Source organism: Enoplosus armatus, chromosome 14 (assembly GCF_043641665.1).
Source record: "Enoplosus armatus isolate fEnoArm2 chromosome 14, fEnoArm2.hap1, whole genome shotgun sequence".
Classification (NCBI taxonomy): domain Eukaryota; kingdom Metazoa; phylum Chordata; class Actinopteri; order Centrarchiformes; family Enoplosidae; genus Enoplosus; species Enoplosus armatus.
Window position 1 is genome coordinate 6,727,649 of NC_092193.1, and position 23,964 is coordinate 6,751,612.

General features: G+C 41.0%; 1 protein-coding gene across 1 annotated transcript in view; it reads right to left on the bottom strand.

The window, feature by feature from the left end:
* The window catches only part of LOC139296194 (collagen alpha-1(XI) chain-like), an 80,538-nt gene that overhangs the window by 41,614 nt on the left and 14,960 nt on the right, over nucleotides 1-23,964 (bottom strand). The window contains exons 5-22 of the mRNA XM_070918538.1: nucleotides 18,258-18,386; nucleotides 13,845-13,934; nucleotides 13,353-13,451; nucleotides 10,847-11,152; nucleotides 9,704-9,769; nucleotides 8,521-8,562; nucleotides 8,068-8,130; nucleotides 5,652-5,726; nucleotides 5,111-5,194; nucleotides 3,818-3,874; nucleotides 3,079-3,132; nucleotides 2,858-2,911; nucleotides 2,418-2,471; nucleotides 2,253-2,306; nucleotides 1,436-1,489; nucleotides 1,287-1,331; nucleotides 464-517; nucleotides 325-369 (exon numbers count right to left, since the gene is read on the bottom strand). Of these exons, the coding sequence (XP_070774639.1) occupies nucleotides 325-369; nucleotides 464-517; nucleotides 1,287-1,331; nucleotides 1,436-1,489; nucleotides 2,253-2,306; nucleotides 2,418-2,471; nucleotides 2,858-2,911; nucleotides 3,079-3,132; nucleotides 3,818-3,874; nucleotides 5,111-5,194; nucleotides 5,652-5,726; nucleotides 8,068-8,130; nucleotides 8,521-8,562; nucleotides 9,704-9,769; nucleotides 10,847-11,152; nucleotides 13,353-13,451; nucleotides 13,845-13,934; nucleotides 18,258-18,386 (1,425 nt within the window). The remainder of the gene's footprint in view (nucleotides 1-324; nucleotides 370-463; nucleotides 518-1,286; nucleotides 1,332-1,435; nucleotides 1,490-2,252; nucleotides 2,307-2,417; nucleotides 2,472-2,857; nucleotides 2,912-3,078; nucleotides 3,133-3,817; nucleotides 3,875-5,110; nucleotides 5,195-5,651; nucleotides 5,727-8,067; nucleotides 8,131-8,520; nucleotides 8,563-9,703; nucleotides 9,770-10,846; nucleotides 11,153-13,352; nucleotides 13,452-13,844; nucleotides 13,935-18,257; nucleotides 18,387-23,964) is intronic.

A 23,964-nucleotide genomic window follows, 5' to 3' on the forward strand; every position in this document is an offset into this window, starting at 1 on the left:
TTTCCGTTTCATCCCTTACTAAAGCTTAAGGCCTCTTCATCATTGCCAAATAGGAGGCTTTGTAGTTCATGGAAAATGCCTGACAACTATGATAAGACACTCCTCTCTTCCATCTACCATCTCTAATCAGCAAATGACCTATGACCTCCATTTTCGTCGTGTTACACAGGGGTAAAGGTCACTGACCTGCAATCGGCCTCAGGCAGGCCAAATAACGTACTGATTACTTGACATATGTGCGCAGGAAAACCCCTTTCTGACAATCTGATTTTATACTTTCCCTAGCTAAATATTAAAAATGAGCAAAACATAAAAGTTTCTCACCATGTTTCCTTTAGGACCAGCTTGCCCATCAAGTCCAGGAAGACCCTACAGAGATCAGAATTTGACAATGAAAGTCTAGAAAGCTAGAACACCAATTATGATCATATGGATAATTAAGACATATGGGAGGTGTACTTACACGCTGTCCTCCAGGACCTGCAGACCCTCTGGGGCCAAGCAAACCTCGAGGACCCTGTATATCAAGACAAACAAAAGTTAAAGAAAATAATGTAAAATAATACCTAAACATATAGTCTGATATTATGCGTCGCATTTAGAAATAGGCAACTGGCATAATATACTGAACATTAGGTGCACTGAAAATCCTTAAAAAAGGTTTGACTTAAGTGAGTTAAATACTGGCCCCTTGTGGCCATATGTTGTAATTGCAGGTTAATTTCAGGGAGTGAGCATGAAAGTTGCTTCCTATCTCAACATCTTAAGTTATATACTTAAAATCATTGCACTTATGGTACTCTTTCATCTTATTAACAGGGTGTGTGATGAAATGCTGTGCAACTATGTCTTTAAAAGGACAATGTTGTTTTGGGTATGACGGGGATCAACCATTTCTCATTCAACTCTTCGGTCCATTTGAACTGAACTAGGCAAAATATGGCAGTTTCTCCTGGGTAAATGACAGAACAACACATTTCCCAGTTCTATTTTCTGATTTATTATTCAGAAGCATGCTGTCTTGGCAAGGTCGAGATTACAAACGCAATGGTCCTTGCAGACAGGAATGCCATTGCAGTCACAAGAAGAGAGGAGGGCTGTGTGTTGAAATAATTGCCAAAATGAATGTGGAGGAAGGAATGAGGGGGTGAGGCCTGTAGTAGCACAGGAAATGAGAAACATGAAGGTCATTTATTTATCATATTCTTATCTTTTCCCTGATTAAATAAGATGCAGTTTAACAATCCTGTCCAACTGTGGCATCGGACAATTATAAAAACACTTACACTCTCTCCAGCTACACCCCTCTGTCCAACCTGGCCGTCTTCACCCTTTGGATAGAAAGAGAAAGAGCGCGTTTTTAAGGAATACAGAGTCATTTTTAAGACTTTTTGAGAACAAGGGTAAGTTTTATGGTGACTGGTGCACTACTTACTCTTGGGCCATCCTCTCCTGGAGGTCCTGGAGAACCTGTAGGACCGTGTTCCCCCTGGAGAGAAAAGATCACAGACAAAGAATATCAGCAAAGAGCGGGAGGGGCAGGTCACAAGGGAGTCAACAAGAGCTTGATCCCTGCAGTTAAGAGACAAAAAAGGCTCTTAATTTTTACTTTTTCAAAAATATATGGGTCAAAAATTCAGAAAACATAGAGAAGCGATGTTGAAAAGGGAGCAGCAAAAACTGCCTTTAATCTACAGCAAGTATGGTCACCACAATTGGCATGGACCTATATGGTTTTCCACTATTTATAGTGCTCTATAAGGACTGGCCTACCTCTGGTGGCCCTGTAATTACTCACTATAGGATAAGGCATGACAGCCCATCTAGAAATACCACCTCTGTGATCTCTGTCCTCTCTCTTTCGACTCTCTATGCAGGCCAAATTCCACAAACACCAGCACTCCTGATTGGCCTCCAGGACTGGTTAAATGCAGCCCAAGTGGTTCTGGAGTCGGTCCCACCTCTCATAAGTGGGTCATACGCCCTAATGAGTTCCACTGTTTCAGAATTCATATCTGTCAACACTGGAGTGTACATGAGATGGATGGGAGGTGGCCTTTGAAATACCAATCAGCTCTGATGCTGCTGTAAGAACAGGGTGCAGAGCGGCAATGACTGTGATCAATGAGGATTTGGGTCTAGAAATAAGAGACTGTAGGATCTTATTTTAGAAGAGATAAAAGTCTTTCATGATGTTTGTTCTCCGACTTTGTTCATTCACCAAACCCCAACTTTTCTCCCTTCATACTTACTCTGTGCCCTTTTTCTCCAGGAAGACCAGGGAGGCCGTCAAAACCTCTGTCACCCTGAAACAGCACAGTAACAAATGGTTAGCTCTATCACTTTGGCAGAGCAACTTTTCAAATGCATCCCACAGACTCTCACTGGATTATTGGATAACCTGGTGTATACTTTACCTTGGACCCTGCCTCTCCCGGCATTCCTCGGGCGCCATCAGCTCCATTACGACCCTGGAGGACACGCAAATATCATGTCAGGCTACATGGAAATCACTTTAGAAAAATGTTCGATTATCTTGGAGGGATTTTAGAGAGTACACAAAGGGAAGATGCTATCATTTCTCTAACTAGTTTATAGTTGAATAAACATGACTTAAAGAATTTACACAACACACAGAGACGATTATTGGGTGCAGCTGACTTATTTGAAATAAGGCCATGGTTGAAGCTAGACAGGCTCTTCTCTTTGGGCACTCTAGCATTCGCCCTTGTACTCTTGTTGGTGTGAAATATTAGAAATTTGGGGATTTAAACATAATCTTCTGTTGCAACACAGTGTTGCTCTGGAGGAGATGAATCAAACGTATAAAAACCTACTGACTGGAAAGAACTCTTACCCTCTTTCCTGATTTCCCTGGTATACCAGTTGGACCCTGAAGACCTCTGGGACCCTACGGGGAAAACATATGAATGTTTGAATAAATAAAACATTAACCACTGAAGACTAAAACATTACTTATGTTATGTTATGCTGATGTATAAAAGTGAAAAATTATGGTTCAAGGAGTTCAAGAAAATGAAAATAGGTTACTTATGTTAAAAAAGACACTCCTCTCACCTGTGGTCCAGAATCGCCACTGTCACCTTTAAGTCCAGGAGAACCAGGACCTCCCTAATAAAAAATATACACACAGACACAAAGATTTAATGAATGAATGCGTCTGCACTGAAGCCAAATAGTTTGTCATCCCATCATTTGGCTAGGAAACCAGTTTAATCTAGGTTGGACAAGAACCTAATGCAAATCCAAACACATAATGTATGATTTCAAACTTGGATTGTGAATATACAACAGAAAAAGACCTCCTGGAGCATCTTTCCATGTGTACAAAATCCCTCCGGTATCCAAGAATACAGGATTGGTGTAACATTCATGTGTTGTTTGAGAAAGGCATGAAGGCACTGGTCGTGTGGAAGACACTCCCAAAACAAGAGGAAGGCTTCAGCTTTCGAGAATGTACAAGAGATGATCCTGTAACTGTCACAAATAATTTGCCATATGCAAATAAATCCTGTAAACGGTTTTTGTATTTGTTTTTTTTATCAGTCATTCAAACTGGATATCATATGTTGATGAAAAAAAATCCAATCTGCTCACAGACAGAAGGGGAGGAGGGTGGTGTGTGTGAGGGTTATGGGTGTGTATTAGGAAATGATAAATGCCTGGAGGTGAATCCTTCACAGGAAGAAGCGCTTATCACCTAATGTGTTTTTCATCAACTGTGAAGCAAATGGATAATAAGTAGATCAGTGGCGTGCATGTGTTTGCGTGTAGAAGGTTTTCAAAAGCTGCTCACCACAGGACCAGATCTTCCTGTCATGCCCGCTGGCCCTGGAGGACCTCTCATAGCCAGCTGTGGATCAGACAGAAACATCCAATAAACCACCGGTCAGCTAACAATGTGGACACTCTTGAATTTATACCTGTCCACCGACTGAAATGTATCAAAAAACAATATTTTCTCCTCTGTCACAAGGAATTACTTCTGGAGAAGAGATACTTTTAATACTTTTATTTTTTAATCTCAAAACGAAGATGTGCATCACGTGCAAATTCTTGTTTGTTTATGGGATTATTCTGATCTTGCAAAATGAATGTGGTATGGATGTTAAAATGCTACATGTAGTCCCTGTAATACAGTAGGAATTTGTGATATTGAAATTGACAAAACACTCATTCAACTAACATAATAAAAATCCCCCCATTTAGCCTGCGTACAGCATGGAACCTTACAATGTGCAAACTTTACTTGGTTCTTACTCGGGGTTTACCACTCTGATCTTTGTTCCATGGTTGACCACAGTCTTGTACTGCCAAAAAAGCTGCCTGGGATTTATTTGCAGTCTGATTACTGAACGAGCACATTTTCTAATTCAAAGGAAATCACGCCCTATGCTGCACTTACGGCTGAATCACAATCCTATTAGCTATACTTGCATTGTGGCTGTTAATCACAGGTGTGAGGTAACATTTCCAGAGTGCAAATAGGTCAAAAAGAATTCGACAAGTTCAACAATTTGTCCCATGAATTCCCTTTACATTCTGAAGAACTTACAACTCCTGCCATGTTTTTTCTTTTTCCTGCCTCGGGGCAAACCTCTGGCATACAAGACAAATATAGAAAGGTGACAAGTGCTTTCAAGACATTACTAAACACCAGTTCACCGGTTTTGACAACCCTCCAGCTCCATAGAGTGTTGTGAATGTGTGAATATTCAGTGTTTGTGCGACACTTAATGATCTCCATATGTTCTACGATAGATCACACCTTGCTTACAGCCACATAATTCAAGCTGTTTTTCAACAGTGCTATGGTTATCAGGACCCCTGAGTGAGTGTGAACATCTGGTCAGGCTTTATATACTACCTAACCCAACACAGGTCTATATTTTCAAATTTAGACAATTTATAGGATGAGTGGGACTTGTGAATAGTGATTCCTCCTTTTTGTTATTAACTACACTTTCTGGGTCGTTTCAAATGTTTCTTTTACAAACGTTTTAGGTACACAGAGACATAGAAAATCACAGTAAAGCTCCCTCTAAACTGAGAAAGATGAACTAGGGTCATATCTACCACTGATACTTACCCTAGCCTGAGATAGGATGGCCTGAGCCTGAGCCTCCTGGGCTGAAACCACAGGTCCCTTGTGCGCCTCACCACCCGCACGGAACTGTCAACCACAAAACAGAAAAGAAACACAATTAAAAACAAATTGACTTGTCTCTTTTTATAGAGAGAGACATCTAATGGTCTCCCCTGGTGAGTGTGTTCAAATCTTCTTTTGTTAAACCTGTAAAGCTGTCACCAGGCCACACACACACACACACACATTCACACATACATATGCTGGCATTCAAGCACAGACACACACACAAATATGTGTCACCAAGCCTTTCAAAGCCTCAGTCACTGGTTCCACTCCATTGCACTGGCTGACATTTACAAGGTAAGTGATTTGTAACCCAAAGAAAATAAGGTTGCGATCCCCTGGCCTACTGGTTATGCTATGAGGTAAACGTACTAAATGAGGCGAGTTCACAGGCTAGTGCCTGAGATGAAGGGCGTACAGTATGTGAGGGAAATACGACAGACAGCCCAGTGGGCATGTGGAAAGCGGCAGGACTTACTGGAAGCATCAGAATGGTACCTGGAGGCCCAGGGACACCGTCTGAACCAGGGAGACCAGGACGCCCTGGAGGACCCTGGAGAGTCAGAGGAGGGAGAGAGAGTTGTCATGTCTCAGTGTGAATGTGTAATGCAATGGGAGCTGAGGTCAGTAAAACCAAAGTATATAAAATCACCATTAAATAGAATAATGCCATTCGAAAGGACTTACATAGTATTATTAAAGTTAACAAACACATCCTAAAAGCATTGAATTCAAATCAGCTATTGTTTTGTTGGCGTGTACAACAGTGCGTAACATTGCTAGAAACAATTAATTAGACGTGGTTAATAAGCAAGTCATATATTTTCCCATGTGATAACGTGATTATTTCTCTGCTATATAATCCCCCGGAGGTGCTCTGCAAATTGAAAAGAAGAGAGCACTGATAACAATACTAACAAACAACAGTAACAGTGCAGAGCCTGAACTACTAATCTGTTCACAGCAAACCCCTTCTTTATCTACAACAATGGGAAGGTGCTTCGCTACATTGCTGTTGCTTATTCCAAAGAGATAAATGACTAATCCTACTGAGAAGAATAAAACAGGGGATTCAATCATGAGCAAAGACAGAGAATGAATTTTCATTAAGCTGGCCTAGGGATGTTGCCTGCAGGAGAGCACCGACTTTATAATGAGACTAGAAATCCACAGCCATGGTCTTGTGAGGCTATAATGCACATTAGATTCCAGAAAACACAATTGCTCGATTGATGAAAAATGGAGGGGCTTAGGACAATCTTGTCATGAACAAAAATTTTAGACAGGTGGAAAAGCACCTTTGGCGCCAGATGAAAAGTCAGGGGGTCACCAAAGTCTTCATCCTCTGCAGACCTGAAAGTCTGTACCAAATTTCACGCCAATCTATCCAAAAGTTGTTGTTTACTGACAAACCGACGGACATTCTTCACTCGTGTGGCTAAAAAAACAATAAAAAGCTAAACAATTGCATAATAGTTGCTCATACTGAATAATGCGAATGGACAGTTAAACTGTGATAGACTGAGATTTTGATTTAATAAAGACAAAAACGTATCTAAAAAGATCAAGACTAAGTAGTACCCGGTGTTTCCAGACAACCCAGAGTCTATTTAGCAGTCTTGTCGTGTGCAGCAATCTCAGACTGCTGGCTCAAATTGATGCCATGTGTTCCCATCTGCCTTTTCTCCCAGAGGTGGTAAATACTCTCCATCCATTTGCTGTTATAGTTAGCATAGCGACATCTAGTGTTAATGACGGTTCTACATGGCTGGGAAAGTGTTGTTTGAGTGGAAAGGAGGGAGACGGTGATTATGAGAGAAATGAGCCGATCAGACGTAGACTCCAGGCGGATACCGCGCAACGGAAAACCACAAGACTACGGGAACGAGTCACTTTTAATCCCCCTGTCAATCCTCAGCAAGACTCTTTCTCATGGGAGGAAATGAAGGGAGGGGGAGAGACGTTTGGACCAACAAAATATTTTCTGATCACTTTGACCCCGTGGAACAATAAGCCTTTTGTACAGGCGACTTCTGCTGGTCATACTGGAGGAGGCCTGTTAGGGTATTTTCTTCTTGGCAATTAAAGGGTTAACCTCCAGAGACAGAGTATGTAGATGTGCTAAAAGGGTGATGAAAGAGGGTTGCAGGGCAATCACCACATTTGGGAAAAACAAGGTGAGATCCAGCCTTCTGGAGGGGATAGGCACTTATTCTGTGTCATCCAATCAATCACATAGATGAGTGGAATCCTACGGTGCTGGGAAACAGGGTTTGAAAAAGTTTAGGCGTCTACATATTTTATAGCAAACTCCTTGAACTTCTCCTGTAGCATACCCAGACAGCCGTTTCTCAGAACTTTCCTTTGTTGGTGTATTGACAGTTTATGGGCATCTCATTTCCCTGCACCACTCCTTGCTAATCCCCCCCTACTGCTGCAGCAGCATGCTGCGTCCAATTGTATTATTCATTCCATGGCATTGAGACTGTACTTCACAGCTTTCCAATAAAGAAGAACACACATGCAGGGGCGTTTATATATATGTGAGGTGAGGCCAGACTTTACTCACCCATATATATATATATATATATATATATATATATATATATATATATATATATATATATATATGCTGACTCCCACAATTACACAAGTAAGATGAATGGTTAAAGTTAGTATTTCAGTACATTTTGTATCAATTATAGCCTGAAAAAATATGTGTTTTGGTTGATATACAACATATCTAAGATCTAAATTCATTGGTGCAAATATGCTTTATTCATCTTTTAGCAAAATGAAACTAGTTTTAATGTTCGCGAAGAGTGGAGAATGGGTAACAGAGCTTCTCAGAAACATCTGTAGTCATCTGTGAGATGAGGCCAGACTTTACTCACCCTCTCACCGTGGTCTCCTGCGGGACCTGGGGGACCCTGCAATCCTGGGGTACCAGGAAGACCCTGAAATCACACACACACACACACACACTTAGCATATTATATCCCAAACTGCTGCTAACCAGCATTCCCACCACAGTCAGTCTATCCAGTATTTCACATGTATAGGCCAACAAAGACAGAAGCAAAGACATGGGTTCAAAAAGAAATAAGCCTCAAAATAAAATAGCCCCCAACCCCCCTTCTTTCTCTCTCTTGCACTCACACACACACAGAGACACAGACACAGATGTACACACATTCACGCACAAATACACATTTTGACTGTCTCTCCAAACTCAAGCTTGACTGGCGATCAGGGCTGATGCTCTTTCCATAAAGACATTTTTTCCCTCTTTAGCTGTTCACCATCTGTGGAAGGCAGACAGGAGTGTGGGAGAACGTGATACTCACTGCTTGGCCGGGGGCTCCTTGGGGTCCTTCTACAAGCATCCCCTGAAAAAGGAAAAAGTGGATACAGTAGCATTATAGGGCAGCCTGTAAATCCACAGGCAATGGAGAATGGGGGGACAATGAGAGCCAGTGGGTGCCTTAGGTTTGAGGTTGAGGAGTTTACCTATAGCTACGAGCTCAAGGTGTTAACAATGCTTCAGCTATCTGATGTTCTATTCTATGATGTGAGTGTGTGTGTGTGTGTGTGTGTGTGTGTGTGTGTGTGTGTGTGTGTGTGTGGGTTTGATTTGGATGAGAGCCTGTGGTGGTACAGATGGTGTGGGAGGAGAGACGTTAACTGCAGCTGCTATTTCAGCCCATGTTTAGCCTGTAGTGGTAAATTGTATAGGATGGCTATCTTAAGAACTTATGTACAGTGGCATTTTGTGTAGGCAGCAGCTGTTTAGTCTATACCTGTTGGTTGTAACTGCTTTAGTGAAATAAACATACACATACATGTAACATCAGATATGATGTTCTTTTATTTATTCAAGAGAACAGATAAGAGAAAACATATTCCCCGGAAAATATGCAGAGAATCTGATGTAGGACTTTTATAGACTTATAAATCATTGTGTGGAACTGTTGGAAAGTCTCAGCTGAAAAGAAAGCCAGTCAACACTAGTTTTGAAATATGCCACTTATCTGAACATTTTGTGGGCTAAAATAACAGACCCATCAGGTAGCAGACAGAAAGACAGAATTCTGGCTAGCTAGCCCAGACAGCTAAACAGCTAGCTAGCTAGCAGAGTACTAATGTTCATATAGGCCAGGCCTATCAAATTAGCTCTAGGTAAATTGCAGGATTAATGAAGCATTAATTTGACGAAGGAGGTCGCTTGCTAGTTATTTAGCAACTAGCTAGACTAGATAGCTAGACAGATACATAGATGTAGTGTTTTTTTCATTTCAAGCTATCTATCAACTAGCTAACGTCTTATGGTTATAGCAGGCAAAATTGAGGGTAATATCTTGAAGTGTGAACCCATTCTTGTATATTTTCTTTCTAATACATTTATCTTGAATGTGACTTTCATTTGAATGTTAGCAAACACAAAAGCAGCTTGGACAAAGTTGACATTTCTTCTTCAACAGTGAGGTTTATTCTCAGAATTTGAACACAGCAGTGTAATACTTCACTTACTGGCTCAATGACGGCAGGTTCTCCCTTCTCTCCTTTTTCCCCCAGGTAACTCTGACCTCCACCCACCTACAGACATAAGACAGACCAGGTGAGCTTTTTACACAGCAACATGCCAGACATTTATATGTAGAGGCAGAGCAGCAATAGTCTGAAAGCCAAAAATGGAAAAACTGAGACCGGTGAGCAGCAGATGCCCTGTCGGGTGTCTTCTCTTTTATAGAGGTTACTTCAAACACCAACAAAACTGCTAAGAAAAGCTCAGAAAAATGCTGACTAGTGTTCTGCATGCTTTAAAGGATTTAGGTAGTTCTCAAGGCGTATAGCAGTTTTTTTCCCCGCCTGCTGGAAAAATAAACCCCAAGAATCACTTTGCAAGAAGCTATAATTTAGAGTTTTGTCTGACTCCTATTTATTAAGCTTCCTTAAAGCCAGGAACTGCAAAACAGACCCCAACTGTGCACAAATGCAGAGGTCGTTACCTGACACTATCCATACAATGACTGGACATGACAAGAATTCACAAACCACCTACAGCAGTCTGTCCAAAAACCACTAGATTGTACAGTTGAGCCTGAGGAGGAAACTCTTTTTGAGAAAGTCATGGAGTAGGGTTGCGGTGTCCTGAGATTGTAGAGTGGAGAGCACTAATAGAGCCGTTGAGATTAACCCAAGGCAGACAGATCTCAAGCCAACATCCAGACAGGGACTGTGTCACTTCCTGCCTCTGAGAATCTCGATCCTGAGGCAAGGAAGGGGGCTGGAAGCTAGCCATGATAGACACTGGCTCAGCAGATAATTGATCTAGATGGAGTTCATGAAGAAAACATTTGCAAAGACTTAAGTTTGTCATCAGGTAATCCAAACAGACCAATGGTGGGATAACCAAGGAGGAGCATGTCTTTGATAAACAGCAGAGGTCACTGAGGCCAAGAGGTCATGGAGGGCGTGTCTGTGCATGCAGAACACTCCAAGCTATAACCAGATGCCATTACAAACAACAAACAGAAAGGGCACCGCAAACAACCCATCAAACGAATGCCACCACCATCTTCTCCATCTTTCCACATTCCTGACCACCACCTCCATACCCCCCCCCCCCCCCCCCCCCCCCCCACCAACACCACTAACCACTCCAGCACTTACACTGCTCTCTCTGATGTCGGTCTCCGCAGGAACACCAGGACCAAACTCTTCGTCATATGTTGCAGATGTAGGCTTGGCGTCAGTGGGGCCATAGTCCCCATAATCACCATATTCGTATGGCTTCTCTACAAACTCTTTGTTGTCATATTCCTTCAGGTCGTATTCCTTAAACTCATACACGTCAGTGGCAGGATCCACCTTCTCTGCGGTGTCCACTGGGGCAGCAGTTTCCACAGCAACGGTGGGGTCCACCCCGACCTGTTCCACACCGGTGATGTAATCATCCACTATTTCTCCTTCATAGCTCTGGGATGAATCCAGGCATCGCAAAGACGGGGCAGGGATTGTTAAAATGAGAGGGAACATGGAGGTTTGGTTAGTGAAATGAAACCATGTGAACAGCTTCAATGATTCACATGTTTTTTTATAACATGATTCGCAAGTCAAGGCATTAGTATTTAGCACTTAAATACACTGAAATTATTGGATGCCAACTAAGTGAAACTCTATTAAGAATTTTCAACTTAGTTGTGCACACATCCATGTATCTAATTTGGGACAGCATCCAAAACTCAACATATGTGAAACTCCACATATGTTTTGTCAGAAGCCACTGTTATTAACATCTATAATCATATGTTATATTAGGAATAGTTTCTCTGCAAAGCAGTAGGAAAGTCCCAAACTACTGACACATTGATGTTTTGAAAAAGTAAACAGTAAAATATGGTACAATATGGAAAAAGAATATGGTGTATACTGTTCAACATATTCATGCTGGAAAATTACAGTATGACGGACTGGTGGGGTAATTTAAACAGCATTATCTTAAATACATCAACCTTAGAGAAAAGGTCAAATGCAAATGTGTACACAAACTTTCAAGAACTATTAAGGATCCAATGAAGTGAAAATCAGAGCTGAATTGGTACAAATCAGTACTGTTTCAGAAGAAGAAGAAAAAAAGAACTACTAGCCAGACGTTTATATGTTTAAAAATCTGGTGTTTGCACAGAATCTGAGGCACTGAGGAAACATGATTGTACAGGAACAATTTCACAAGCTTTGTACATCAAACTTTGCTCAGCTTGTTGAAAGATGTCAATCAGTGTTACACTCAAATGCATCATTAGACACCAAATATTGACAATGTCTTGAGGGAGAGTAAAGAGAAAACAGGCCTCTCATGCAAATGCCCGTTTGTAAGCATTCTTTTGCCTTCTTTTGTCAGTTTAAAGTGAGTGCTTCCATGTTCTAAACAGTCAATGAATCGGGTACTCTTTTTAGGGTTTACATACACAGGGCTTAAACCCTCAACCTGTAGGTCACCAGTCCCTTTCGCCATTTGTCGCCTACTGTTAAATCACTTGCAAAATAATCTCTGATCTTATTTATTACACGGTACATTTATTGTATATCATTACCAAAAAGTAAATTCCACAAGTGGGTATCTAACAAACCGCAATCCATGGCTAAATCTAGGTGAGACTTAAAGAGTTGGTAATACTTTGAGCAACATGCTGAACCAGCATTGAATACAGTACCTTCTAGAAGTAATAAAAAGAGACACCCAGTGCAAAATGGAAGAGGAACAAGGGTGAGGGCTTCTGTCATCCACTGACAACACAATACTGCAAGACGCTTTTATTAAAAGCATCCACCAATAGTATTTTGTATATTGTGTTAGGTCTACGGGCAATATGATTTTATAACATTGTCTAAAAGTTGTCCAGTTCGTCACAGTCCTCAGTAATCAGACATGTGATCCAACATGGGACCGCATATGTTTAGTTTCCGTGGTTATCCCCCTGGCCTGTCATTTTTAATGACTGTAATGTCTCAAGCTGACTGAAGCTGCGTTGTCCACCTCAAGGTGCATCACAATGCAATTGCCAGAAATTCGGCTGGCGGAGCATACAGCCGTATTGTTTTAGTTTTACCCCCAAATGTTCCTCATTATGTTGTGTTTTATGTGATGGTTTAGCACAAATTAAGAAAGGATCTGCCAAATTCAGGATATGGCAGAAACGTAGGGGATGCGTCTGTCTGATTTTCCATTGGTTACGGTTCATTAAATGACAAAGTTTTCCTGCTCCGGTTTTTAGACTCTGTTTGATGGAGGCGGTTTCTCATGGAAATCAAGGAGTAGAGTGAGCGGTTTGTTCGTAGTGAGGCCTTGTTGGGTTTCAACCTCCAAAGACGATCATAAAAATTGTTTTGTTGTTTGTAATGCCCGAGCAATTTTACTGAAATTTCATTTTAAACCAGAAATCGCATAAATAGGAATCTGGATGTTAATTGGAGGGGTGGATGTTAAAAGTCAGTGATAAACAAAGAATTTTCCACCGTAATAAAAAGTGTATCATGTTACAGTTTGGATATTTCATTACGTGTGAGTGAGTGACCAGATATAATCTTTAAATCTTTGATCTCCTCGTGATGACAAAAATGAAGAAAATCACTGAGTCTTGATCTTTGTGAAAAATGCACATATTTAAAAAGTTACCTGGCCTTGTCCCGCAGTCTCAGTGGGAGTTTCAGGCTGACTTCCGTCCCCTGTGGTGTAGTCATACTCACCTGTGTAGTAGTCTCCACCCACATTTGTCTGAAATCAGACATTCAAGAGCTTTTGTTAATGCACATCTATTTTGTATACACATCCTTCCGTAGCACCAAGACCATGATGAGGTTCAGAGGCTAAGGTCATAGCCATATCCTCTTTATATTTGGGGTTAAAATAGTCATGATATGTTTGAAATATGTAGTATATATTTAGCTACAAGTAAGGTGAAAACAGTTAAATTATTAAATAAAACTTGGTGGACACCAAGACATGCTAATAAAGCAGGAAGTGGAGGAAGAAAAAAGGAGAAAGAGGGTAACGGAGAGAGAATTCAAGATTGAAAATGAGTGACAAGTGATGGACAAGAGACAAGAGATGAAGTGCCTAAATATATGTTATTCATGACAACAGCCATGATAACTGTATTAGTGTTACCTCAGTCTTGGCTTTTTCAGTTGGGGGAGCGTCAGTGGTTAACTCTCCTTCAGTGTAGTCATAGAGCTCACCATATTCATAGTTAGTGTACTGTAAGGAAAAAGGAATGGGGGCAATTGATTAATTAGTGCAATCATGTAAATAAGGCAGCACAATGTCTCAGAGACATGTTGCACATTATTTACATGGCATGTAAGAGCGTAAACAGTTTAAAACAATTTTTAAACCATTAAATTATCAAAATAGTTTGTGTTGTCATGCTATTTTGGAAATAACATGTTCAAATGTAGTACAAAAAATATAACATCCATATTAGAAAACAACAATTTTACATATGGATGACAGCAGAAATCCTTGCTTCCCTTCCACCCCTGAGATTCACATGACCCTTTTGAAAGGTCCATGTGTGTAACCAAGCAAACAGCAATTGAGATTCTTGTTTGCATCCCAACAGGATGTTAGAGGGTTAATGTGATGCCAGCGAAAACTTATCTGCCTCTACCGCTTAATTCTGTATGCCAGCAATGGCCCTGAGGTTTCATTAATTGGCCCTTTAAAACAGAAACTCATACCATGTTGGTAAATTACGGTGCACATACGGAATACAGTAGCAGGGGGTAAAACCACTGTTGAAAAATGTTGGCACATTAAACCAGTCTCTGTGAAAACAACATGTGTTACCTTCCTAATAACAGAACATTTCTTTTTGGATCACGAAAGCATTCCACCAAGTTAAAATGTGGTCTGTTTTGTGTTTTACGTTGCGGTTTATTTACATTTGATAATTAATTCAACTTAACCCACAAGAGGAAACATCATAATAAACACCATTCAATGACATAAGACTGAAGTTATGTTACTTTAAAAGAATAGTTTGACATTAGGGGAAACATTAGAGCTAAGTCCCTTTCTTCACAAGAGTTAGATGAGAAGGTCAATAGCACTCTTGTATCCTGCTGTTAAATATGAAGTTGGAGCCAGGAGGCAGTTAGCTTAGCTTAGTTTAAAGACTGAAAGCAGAGGGAAACAGCCTGCCTGGCTCTATCTAAAGGTAAAAAAAAGACAGCTTACAAGCACGTCTAAAGCTCATCGTTATATGTCGTCAAGTTGCGGTTTTACAGAGCAAGCCGTTTCCCCCTGCTTCCAGTATCCATGCTAAGCTAGGCCAATTGTCTACTGACTCAAGCTTCTTAGTAACCATACAGACATGAGAGTGGTATCGATCTTCTCATCTAACTCTTGGCAAGAAAGCGAATATGTGTAATCCTTTAAATCTCCAATGTTGATGGGCGTTTATTGGCACAATGCCCACAACCCATATAATATTAGGCACTTTAGCCACTTCAGCTTTATGTAAAAAAACGTACGATTCCTCCTGATCTGCCTTTTTGTTATAGTATTACTAACAGACCAGATTAAGTTAACAGACCAGCCCCTGTTATGCATTGCTCTATCAGCGCAGGGATAAATATTAGTCCCTGGACGACTGCTAAGCTCATAAAAATAATACAAGATCCACGGGCTGCTGCAATGCTGGCCTGGCCTCCGTTCAGTGGCCCAGAGAGAGAGAGGGGTCACACAAGAGAGAAGCCTGGTCCAGACCAACTAGACTGACTGAGAGGAGAGAAGGAGAGGGTCGGAGAGGAATATAGAGAAAAATGGAGAAAGAAGGAAGGATTTATAAAGATTTATGGTGCTGAAGTGCTTGGCTGAGCTGAAGGCCTTCACCACAGGCTCGGATGAAAGGCGTAAATACTGAAGTGTGCTCATAAAAAAAGCTCCCCCCTTCCTCCTAATGCATCACCCGCTCTTCCTCTTTCAACCCAGCTGCAGACATGTGGCTAACGACTGCAAAGGCGGCGTGCTTCAGGTCAAAGAGCGTCTTCACAGGCTAAGGTCATAGCCAAGCTCGGTGCTTTTGTAGAATTGTAGAGGTTTGGTTGAGGGATAGAAGTTCAGACCTCAATGTACTCAAACACTGTTTACAGTTTAAAAAAAAAAAAAAAGTGGTGAGCTGTGAGATTTGAACTTCTACAACAGTGATTTGGAGTAAAGGTTTTTCAATTGTGCAAGAGGAAATCAATTCTTTAAAATACTGAGTTGGAATGTAGGAAAAACATTCTTGTTACAACTGTAGAGAAACCAACAATGAATAAACCAGATTTACAATGTTCTTGCATCCAAACTGCTCCCTGCTGTCTATTTAGAATTGACAAGCTCCTTGTCTTGGCGTTGAAGAGTAACTTGATGATGAAGCAACATTTTCCAGGACATGGTACCCACTGTTCAGCCAATATTCTCAAATAGAGAACCGACTCCTGATTTTTTTCTAGAACCAGGGACTAAAGTCTACTTTTCCAGGTACTGGGAGTCTAGCTGGGGAAGGAAAAGCTTAAATTTCCCTGGGAGTCTGGGCAGAGCCTGCAAAACTCGTTAGTGATATAAATCACGGGGCCACTCCAAAGTGGGCTCAGACTTCGTGGCAGGGAAAAAGGAAAAGTTTCCAGTGTGAGCTCATCAGTTATTTAGTGAAATACTGAAGGAAAATGTCAGCCGACAAAAAGGCTTGAACCAGCAAAATAACAAAAATGAAGATGAAAAAAGACAAATGAGGCCCTGACACAAAGCACTGTATTTCAATTAGGAGATCTGGCTGAAGAGGCTACCAGTGATGTTTTGGGGCCAGTCAAAAAATGTCTAATTTCAGAAAATGTGTTCAAACTCAACAATGTATTTTGATAAGTCAGCATGTTTCCACCAGTAAAACACAGACTAAAGAAAGAAACAGATTAGAGTTTACATAGAAACTCATATAAGTCTGCCTCTGTCAAAGTACTTTTTCCTGGAGGAATGTTTTAAGATCACACAATTTGCAGAGAATATTTGTGCTTTTTGTGTATTTCTGGCAGACTGAAAATGCACCGGCTTAAACCAGGGCAAATGTTATGTACTATTACTATTAGCTGTCGCAGACCATTGTTTATGTTACAAAAGTGTTGAAGGAAAAATGTTTAAAATGGGGGTGGGGAAACAGGAAAACTTGAAGTGTTTAGCTGGAGCATCTCAAATAACGTGGACTACCCAACCCTGAATGCTTCCCTCTGTTCCTAACCTTCTTTTTTAAAGTCAAACTGATATTTAGTTTATTTTTTTCTAAGAAATCAGTAAATATGGTGTTTGTACCATATGTAAGAAGAAGAAGAAAATTTAGAAGAAATTTAGGTTTTATTAATTTTCCTGCCATGATCCTCCTACATTAGTGTTTTTGGACGTTATTACTGGTCATTTGATTAGAGCAATATACATGAAAAATTGTTCATAAAATCATTTCCAATGGCCACACAGACAGTTAACTAGCTGGGGGGGAAGACGCTGTTAGCTGTTGTTTAGTCCTATCTGTGATTTGAGCATTCCCAGCGTTACACCATGACTCTGTGTGATACTACATGTCGTTATTTGTATGAGGTTACAGGGCTACCCATTGCTGTGAGTTTTGACAGCCTGGGGTTTTGCTATCACCACAACTGGACCCATGAAGGACAGACTGCTAACGCTAGCTAGACCCCCTCCTTTGTATAAAGTGGGACAACCACAACAAAGTAAATTCTGGCGGGACCAACGTTAGCAAGCCTGGCTAACTAGCTTCTACTTTCCAAGTGGGAGCTATAGCCTAGCTTGCTAGCTTCCACGTTCCGAGTTGAATAATAACTTAACAGCTTGATGGGTCCCTCCAAATGGTTAATGGTATAAAGGGACACACGTCTTAAATCAAATTTCAGTCCTAAAAATGGCACATAACCAATGCTATGTATGCTAGATGAAAAGGGGGAAAAATATCTTGTATCAATGTTTGTAAGCCAGTCAGTAGCACACCAGGAAGGTTGACAGTGCGTCTCCTAGCAACGCCCTAAAATGTCAGTGAACCACTTAAAGCTTAGACTTTGCTTCCACAGATATGTCCAAAGCCAGTTTTATCCTCTTTTGAAAAATGGAAAAATATGCACATATGCAGTTGTAGTATCATTATATTTTTCATTTTCTTACACAAAAAGTGAGGAGAACTTTCAGTCACCCCGTCCTTCATGATCTATTTCATTGTTATCCATCCAAGCCTCCTAATTCATTCTCTTACATCTTTTGCTTCCTTTACTAACAACACCCAAGTCTGAAGGCGTCTTTCCAAATTCCTGTTATCATCCTTACTAAATCTCAGACTCCAGCTCCCATATTTCCCTCCCTCCTTTCCTTGTTACAACGATTCCTCTCCCCAATCCAACTTTCTCTGAAACCCTCCATACTCCCCCCTCCTCTCTCTTCCTTATTCCCTTCCTCCAGACAACTATTCCCCTCAGCCAATCTCTACTCCTAAATCCATCTTGTCCAGCCTGCCTTCCTCCCCTTCCAGATACTGACCTCGTCCTCAGGTTCCTGAGCCTGGGGGGTGTCGTGGTGGTTGGGGGTTTCACAGTCAGGGCTGTAGTGTTCACAGTAGTCATAGGCTGCCCTGGGGTCTGCCACTATCAGCAGCTGCTGGATGTCACCCTGGAAGAAGAGAAGAAAAAGAAAAGCAGCATGTCAGCACAAGCCAGAAGAAGTATTTTTTCCCACTGTAAATTCCCGTGTCAAAGATTTCTTTTATCCCCAGCATAAAAATGTGGAGTCTGCTGGATAATTTACAGTATTATAGGTTTATGTTATGGCCATCAGTTTTATTTATCTCAACTTAGTTTCTGAGAAATCAGGTTTTTCCAGCTTGGTTTGGCAAATGGCTCCAAATACTACAATACCGAGGAGCTTTAGCCACTGTCGCTAGCCACTCAGAGGCACGAATAAGAGCAGAACACGTCATTGCAATTGGGAGCAAAACAAGGCACTATAGTTGCTGAATTTATCCAAAATTGATTCAGACTCAAAAAGTAAATGGATTTACACTTCTGAATGTAGTGTAAGGTTTCTACAAAGGGTAATCTTTAGCTTGTGCTCGCTGTTAGGATTTTAAACTTGGTGATTAGAAATGCTCCGTGGGGGTTGTAGTTGACCACTCTTCTCACATTTTTATGTACTCAGGATTTGACTTTGGACATTTTGATCAAAGAAACAACAGAAAGCAGTTGTTAATCTTCTGCACTGAGGATTCAAATTGATTTTCCTGCCCATCCAAGCCCTGGAAGTGCTCCAACTGCCAATCAGCTAACACTGTATGTGCAGAAAATGAATGTGACTTTTATTTCCTGAGCCCTGATGCCCTAAACAACAAAAGACCACTCACATTGTCCATTTCTTTTTTCTTTCATGATTACAAATAGAAACCAAATGTTAATGACCATGAAGTATGCACCTATTCCTCCTCGCTTTATTGCTCCAACTTTGCACTGATGTGTTGATAATAAAACGTGACAATAAAACAACAACGCAGATGTTGTACAGTACCAGAGGCAGTAGTCTCTTGACTATTAATTACATATAACTTTATGGAATAAATCAAGGCTTTAGGGGAGTCTGTAAGCTTTTAAAAAAGAACTATTGTACGGTCCCCTTACACAGCAGATAAATAACCAAAGTCTGTACTTATCTGAAGCCGTCTGTTTTTCATGAGCTTTTGGAAAAGGAAATTAGATCCCCGCTCCCAACCCTTCCATCAGCCAAAGGCTCTTTTTCCATGATCGTCTACTAAGGAATTTCTAAACTAGGAACTGCTATGCCACTGATGTGGAGCATGTTATCTATACCCGTCAACCATGTGGGCACCTCAGCTGACCTTTTTCAGAATCCACCTGGAGTAAGTAACAAAGAGGGCAAATAAATAGGGAAAATAACTCAAGTGCTGTGCGAAAGGTGACAGAAGGCTGCGATCATGGTGGCCCCTAAAGAGGAAGCACATACATGCAGATTGCATTAAATTACAAGAGGCAACATCTGCACAAGCTTAGACCTCTGGAACACATTAGATATTCACCATCCCATGCTCCTATCATACGTGACCAGTAAATCTCAACAGGGTATTGAACAACCCAAACAGCAAGAGTTGAAAATATACACATGCTTAAATTTTATGGACTAATGCATGCATGCTGAGTAAACCTCAGTACACCTACTGTACTGTTACCTGTTGTGCCATTAATGCTATAATAAGTTACATTTGGAAATCACTCACTTGCAGATCCCCCTTCCCATGAGAAAACACATACATAGTAGATTTAATATACATGGGTCTTTCCACAATATAACCTGTGTGGGGGTTCCTTTACCATACACCAGTCTCTGGGAGGTATCAGGAGTGGAGAAACTCTACAGTTTACAGAATCTTGGAGTAAAAATAGCTCATGTCTCATTAGGGAAGAAAATAAAATAAATAAAATGTGACAAAATTACACACTTGTTTCGAACAGTAACACCCATGATCTGAACATTTCAAGGGACAAGGAGGTCACATACATTTCCTTGTCTGGAGCTGGGAAGCTATCCAGAACAACTGCAAGAAGAAGAAATGTAATTGTAAAAAAAAAATGTAAAGGCGGCAGTGGCCTGAAGCAAACATGTGTGACCAAAAGCTTTTCAGCTCAATCCCCCAGACTGCAGGATACATTTGGGTGGGGAGAGTGAAGATAGCTCTTACCCCTCCCTTGAGCAAGGCATTAAATGCCCAACTGTGGACCAACAGATCAAACTGTGGTTACACTGGGCCGCTTCCAGGTGTGAATGTGTGTAACTGAGTGTGGAGCAGGGCGTTTCTGCGAAAGAGAATTTGTGCTTATTGAACCTACACTCAGTGAAAAAAAGGGGGAGAATACCCTGCTCACAAGAGTTCACCCTGCACCTTCTGAACCTACTACAAGCCACTGCTTACTGGATCCAGAGTCAAAGCCAGGAACAGAGAGGACAGTTAAAAACACAGACGCAATTCATTTGGCAAGATCTTTGTCTGCTTCCTCCTCTCTGTGTCTTCCTGTGTGCATGGGCAGTAGCCATTCATTCCCTTTATCTTTAAGCTTTGTTTATATGTATATTTAGAAAATAAGGTGTATATAGCACAAATGTATTTACTACAACAATAAACCAATATGTGGTGGAGATCTGCAGGAGAGTCCAAAAACTTCATACTGGTCCTGTCAACAGACCACACACACTTAGCCCATTTATAAAGCCAGTCAGGGATACAATCACTCCCATACTTCCCGCTCGTCTTCTCCCTCACCGCTCCCCCTCTTTTCTTTTACCCTCTGTGTCTTCTTTGTCTGAATCTCGGTGCTTTTGTTGTTGTTATTGTCTGGATTGTATTGCACATCTCTCTCTCGCATCTGTTGAGGTTCCTCCTTAGAATTCCAAGAATGATTTACAGCAATGCCCTGGCTCTACTCAGAGCTGGCACTGACACGATGGGATAAATCATCTGTCTAGGCTACACTACAGTCGATCTATTAATGGGTCTGTGTACAGTTTGCATGCGTGTGTGTGTAAATACAACACGCCTCGACACATGTCAGCCTTCATGTCACACTGTAACAACAACCATTCGATGGAGAACAGCACAAGAAAGGACAGAACTAAAATTAATGGACTGACTGATCAAAGAGAAGAGCAGTGACTTGAATCATCACTGAATCCCTCCTCTCATCTACATTTCACCCATATGCAAACCATTTTCAGAATATGGCTGTTTTTCTGTTTTGGAAATAAACATACCACTGGTTTTATCCTCAAGCACACATATTTCACATCTGACTTTAAGCTCAGAAATGTAAAACAGTGCACAGACACCACTGGATTGTCCCAGGGCTAGGTGACCCCGACGTCTGCTGGGAAGAGTATCCCTCCCGACGCACAGCCCACACCCACAAGGAACAAAAGTCACTTAAGGAAAATAACTGGCAGATGGATGATCACCTAACAGTGTGCTGTATTACAAGCCCTCAGCAGACCATGAAATCTGTCCTTGGCCTTGTATTGTTAAAAGGACGTCAAGTATGAGCTTCTGAACACCACTCAGACGGATAGAGGTGTGGGCGGGACTGTGATCAAGCGAATAGTGGACATCTGATTATGAGCGCGCATTACCTCACCCATGAGCAACACAGCACGTGACTGACCTCGAAAATCAAGACACAACTTTGATTAGATGCAGATAGCTCCCGCTGGCGCTGGATCAGAGATGACAGGAGGCACGGGGGCTTTCCTATCCTGCATTTGGTGGAGTAATTTGGAGCCATAAACAAAGATGTAGTTTGTGTTTGACTCCAAAATCAAGACCATACTTGATTTAGAAGTGTTATCAACATTAGGAACCAACCTCAATTTTGGCTTTTTTTCCAGGCCCTGAAAACATTTTACCCTGAATCAAACCTTGAAGGCAGATCTTCCTGTCAAACTTCACTCAAATCCTGCCTCTTTTGCAAGGGTTCCTAAATCCTAAAACCACCCATGCTCCTGCTTTAACTATGGTTCAAACACATGTTCCTTCAACCATGTATGACTTAAAGCATTTGACTGGTAGACCTTGTTTTGGGCAGTACAAAGCACTGCCTGGGAAACTTATAAAATGCAGCAATAGTTTTGCAGTTGGTACAAATTATCTCTACATATCTGCAGTCTGAATATGTTCCCACATCTGGTGCTGGTGCCTAAAGTAAACACATCAAAATCAGGAATCAGCAATATGTGAAATTCAGTAGGAATGAAAAACTATGAGTGTGATGAGTGTTGTGTGTCAGACTTTCAAAACTTTAATGGCTTTCATTTGGATCTGGCCAAATAAGACGATTAGTAGATTAATTGATGAGTCAGTTGCAACAAAAATAAATACATACTGTTTTGATAATTGATTCATTGTTTCAATCATTTTTCAAGCACGAATGCCACTTGCTTTGCTTTGCTTGCTTGAATTATACTAGGCATTTTTTGACTATTTTCTTACATTTTAAAGACAAACAAATTAATTGAGAAGACAATCAATAACAAAAACAAACCCACTTTGCAGCCCTACTCTACACTATACACAACTGACATGTAGTTTCCACTAATTCCTACAGAACAACATCTAAGTACGTAATTAGGTGGTTGAAAGGTTATCGTCTGTGGCCAGTTGCAGCAGGTCAGTTTGCCTGCAAGAACAGCTGGAGAATATTAATGCACCTGGAACACACATTTGGAAATATGCCCAAAGCATCTGCAGTCTGACCCAGTAAAACACAAATGCATACATGCAACGGCTGGAGATAAAAGGGTGTCATGATCACAAATTATACACTTGTGTAATCAATTCTTACTTTACAGACTTGCTGCTATTTAAGAGACACCAGGATTTAAGATGACAGTACAGGTGTATATTTACTTCGTGCTTTTACAGAAATAATGTCCCAGCTCAGGACAATTCACAGACCTTGCAGTAAAAACCTTTCACTGGAACAACTTTCTATCAAAGAAACCTTTAATGGTGTCACTGTGACCTGCCTGTGACATTGAACCTCCAGGGGCATCATCAGCCAAATGTGTCCAGACCAAAGACCATGCAGACTACCGCTACTCAAACCAACAGTCTCTTGCAAATGCTTTTAAAATGCATATTGTGCAAACCTGCAGTATGTTTTGTAGCATTAACTTAACTTCTGTATTTTCTTTATTTTATCTCTCGCGCCCACCTCTGCACAAACATGACATACTTATCATCTAAAAAGCCTGCTTTTCCAAACTCTGGGAGGGGATCACATCTTGAAAGAACAAAAAGAGAGATGGAATTTCAAAACTGTACAAGGACAACAATTAACCAAGAAGCAGAGAGGAGGAAAAATGTATAATAGTCTCCAGATTTCTCCCACTGTTTTATCAAATGCAGGCTTTGTGGTCAGCGCTGGGATAAAGTTTCTTTTCAAGCACTGGGGGCATACAAATGTCTTGCACCCTTCGAATATTAAAACATTTCGCCTGCCAGTAGCTCACAAAACTGTTGAACTGTTTGAACCATCTGCTTGCTTGTCTGCACGTTGTTTCTTCACTTCTCTCTCTTTCTCTATCCTCTCTTTCTTTTTTCCTCGCTCTGCTCTTTCCCATCAGCATCAACGTTTTTTTTTTAAGAAGCACCTTGGGTCCATTACGTCCTGGCTGTGCTGGGACCAGTTAGTGAGGG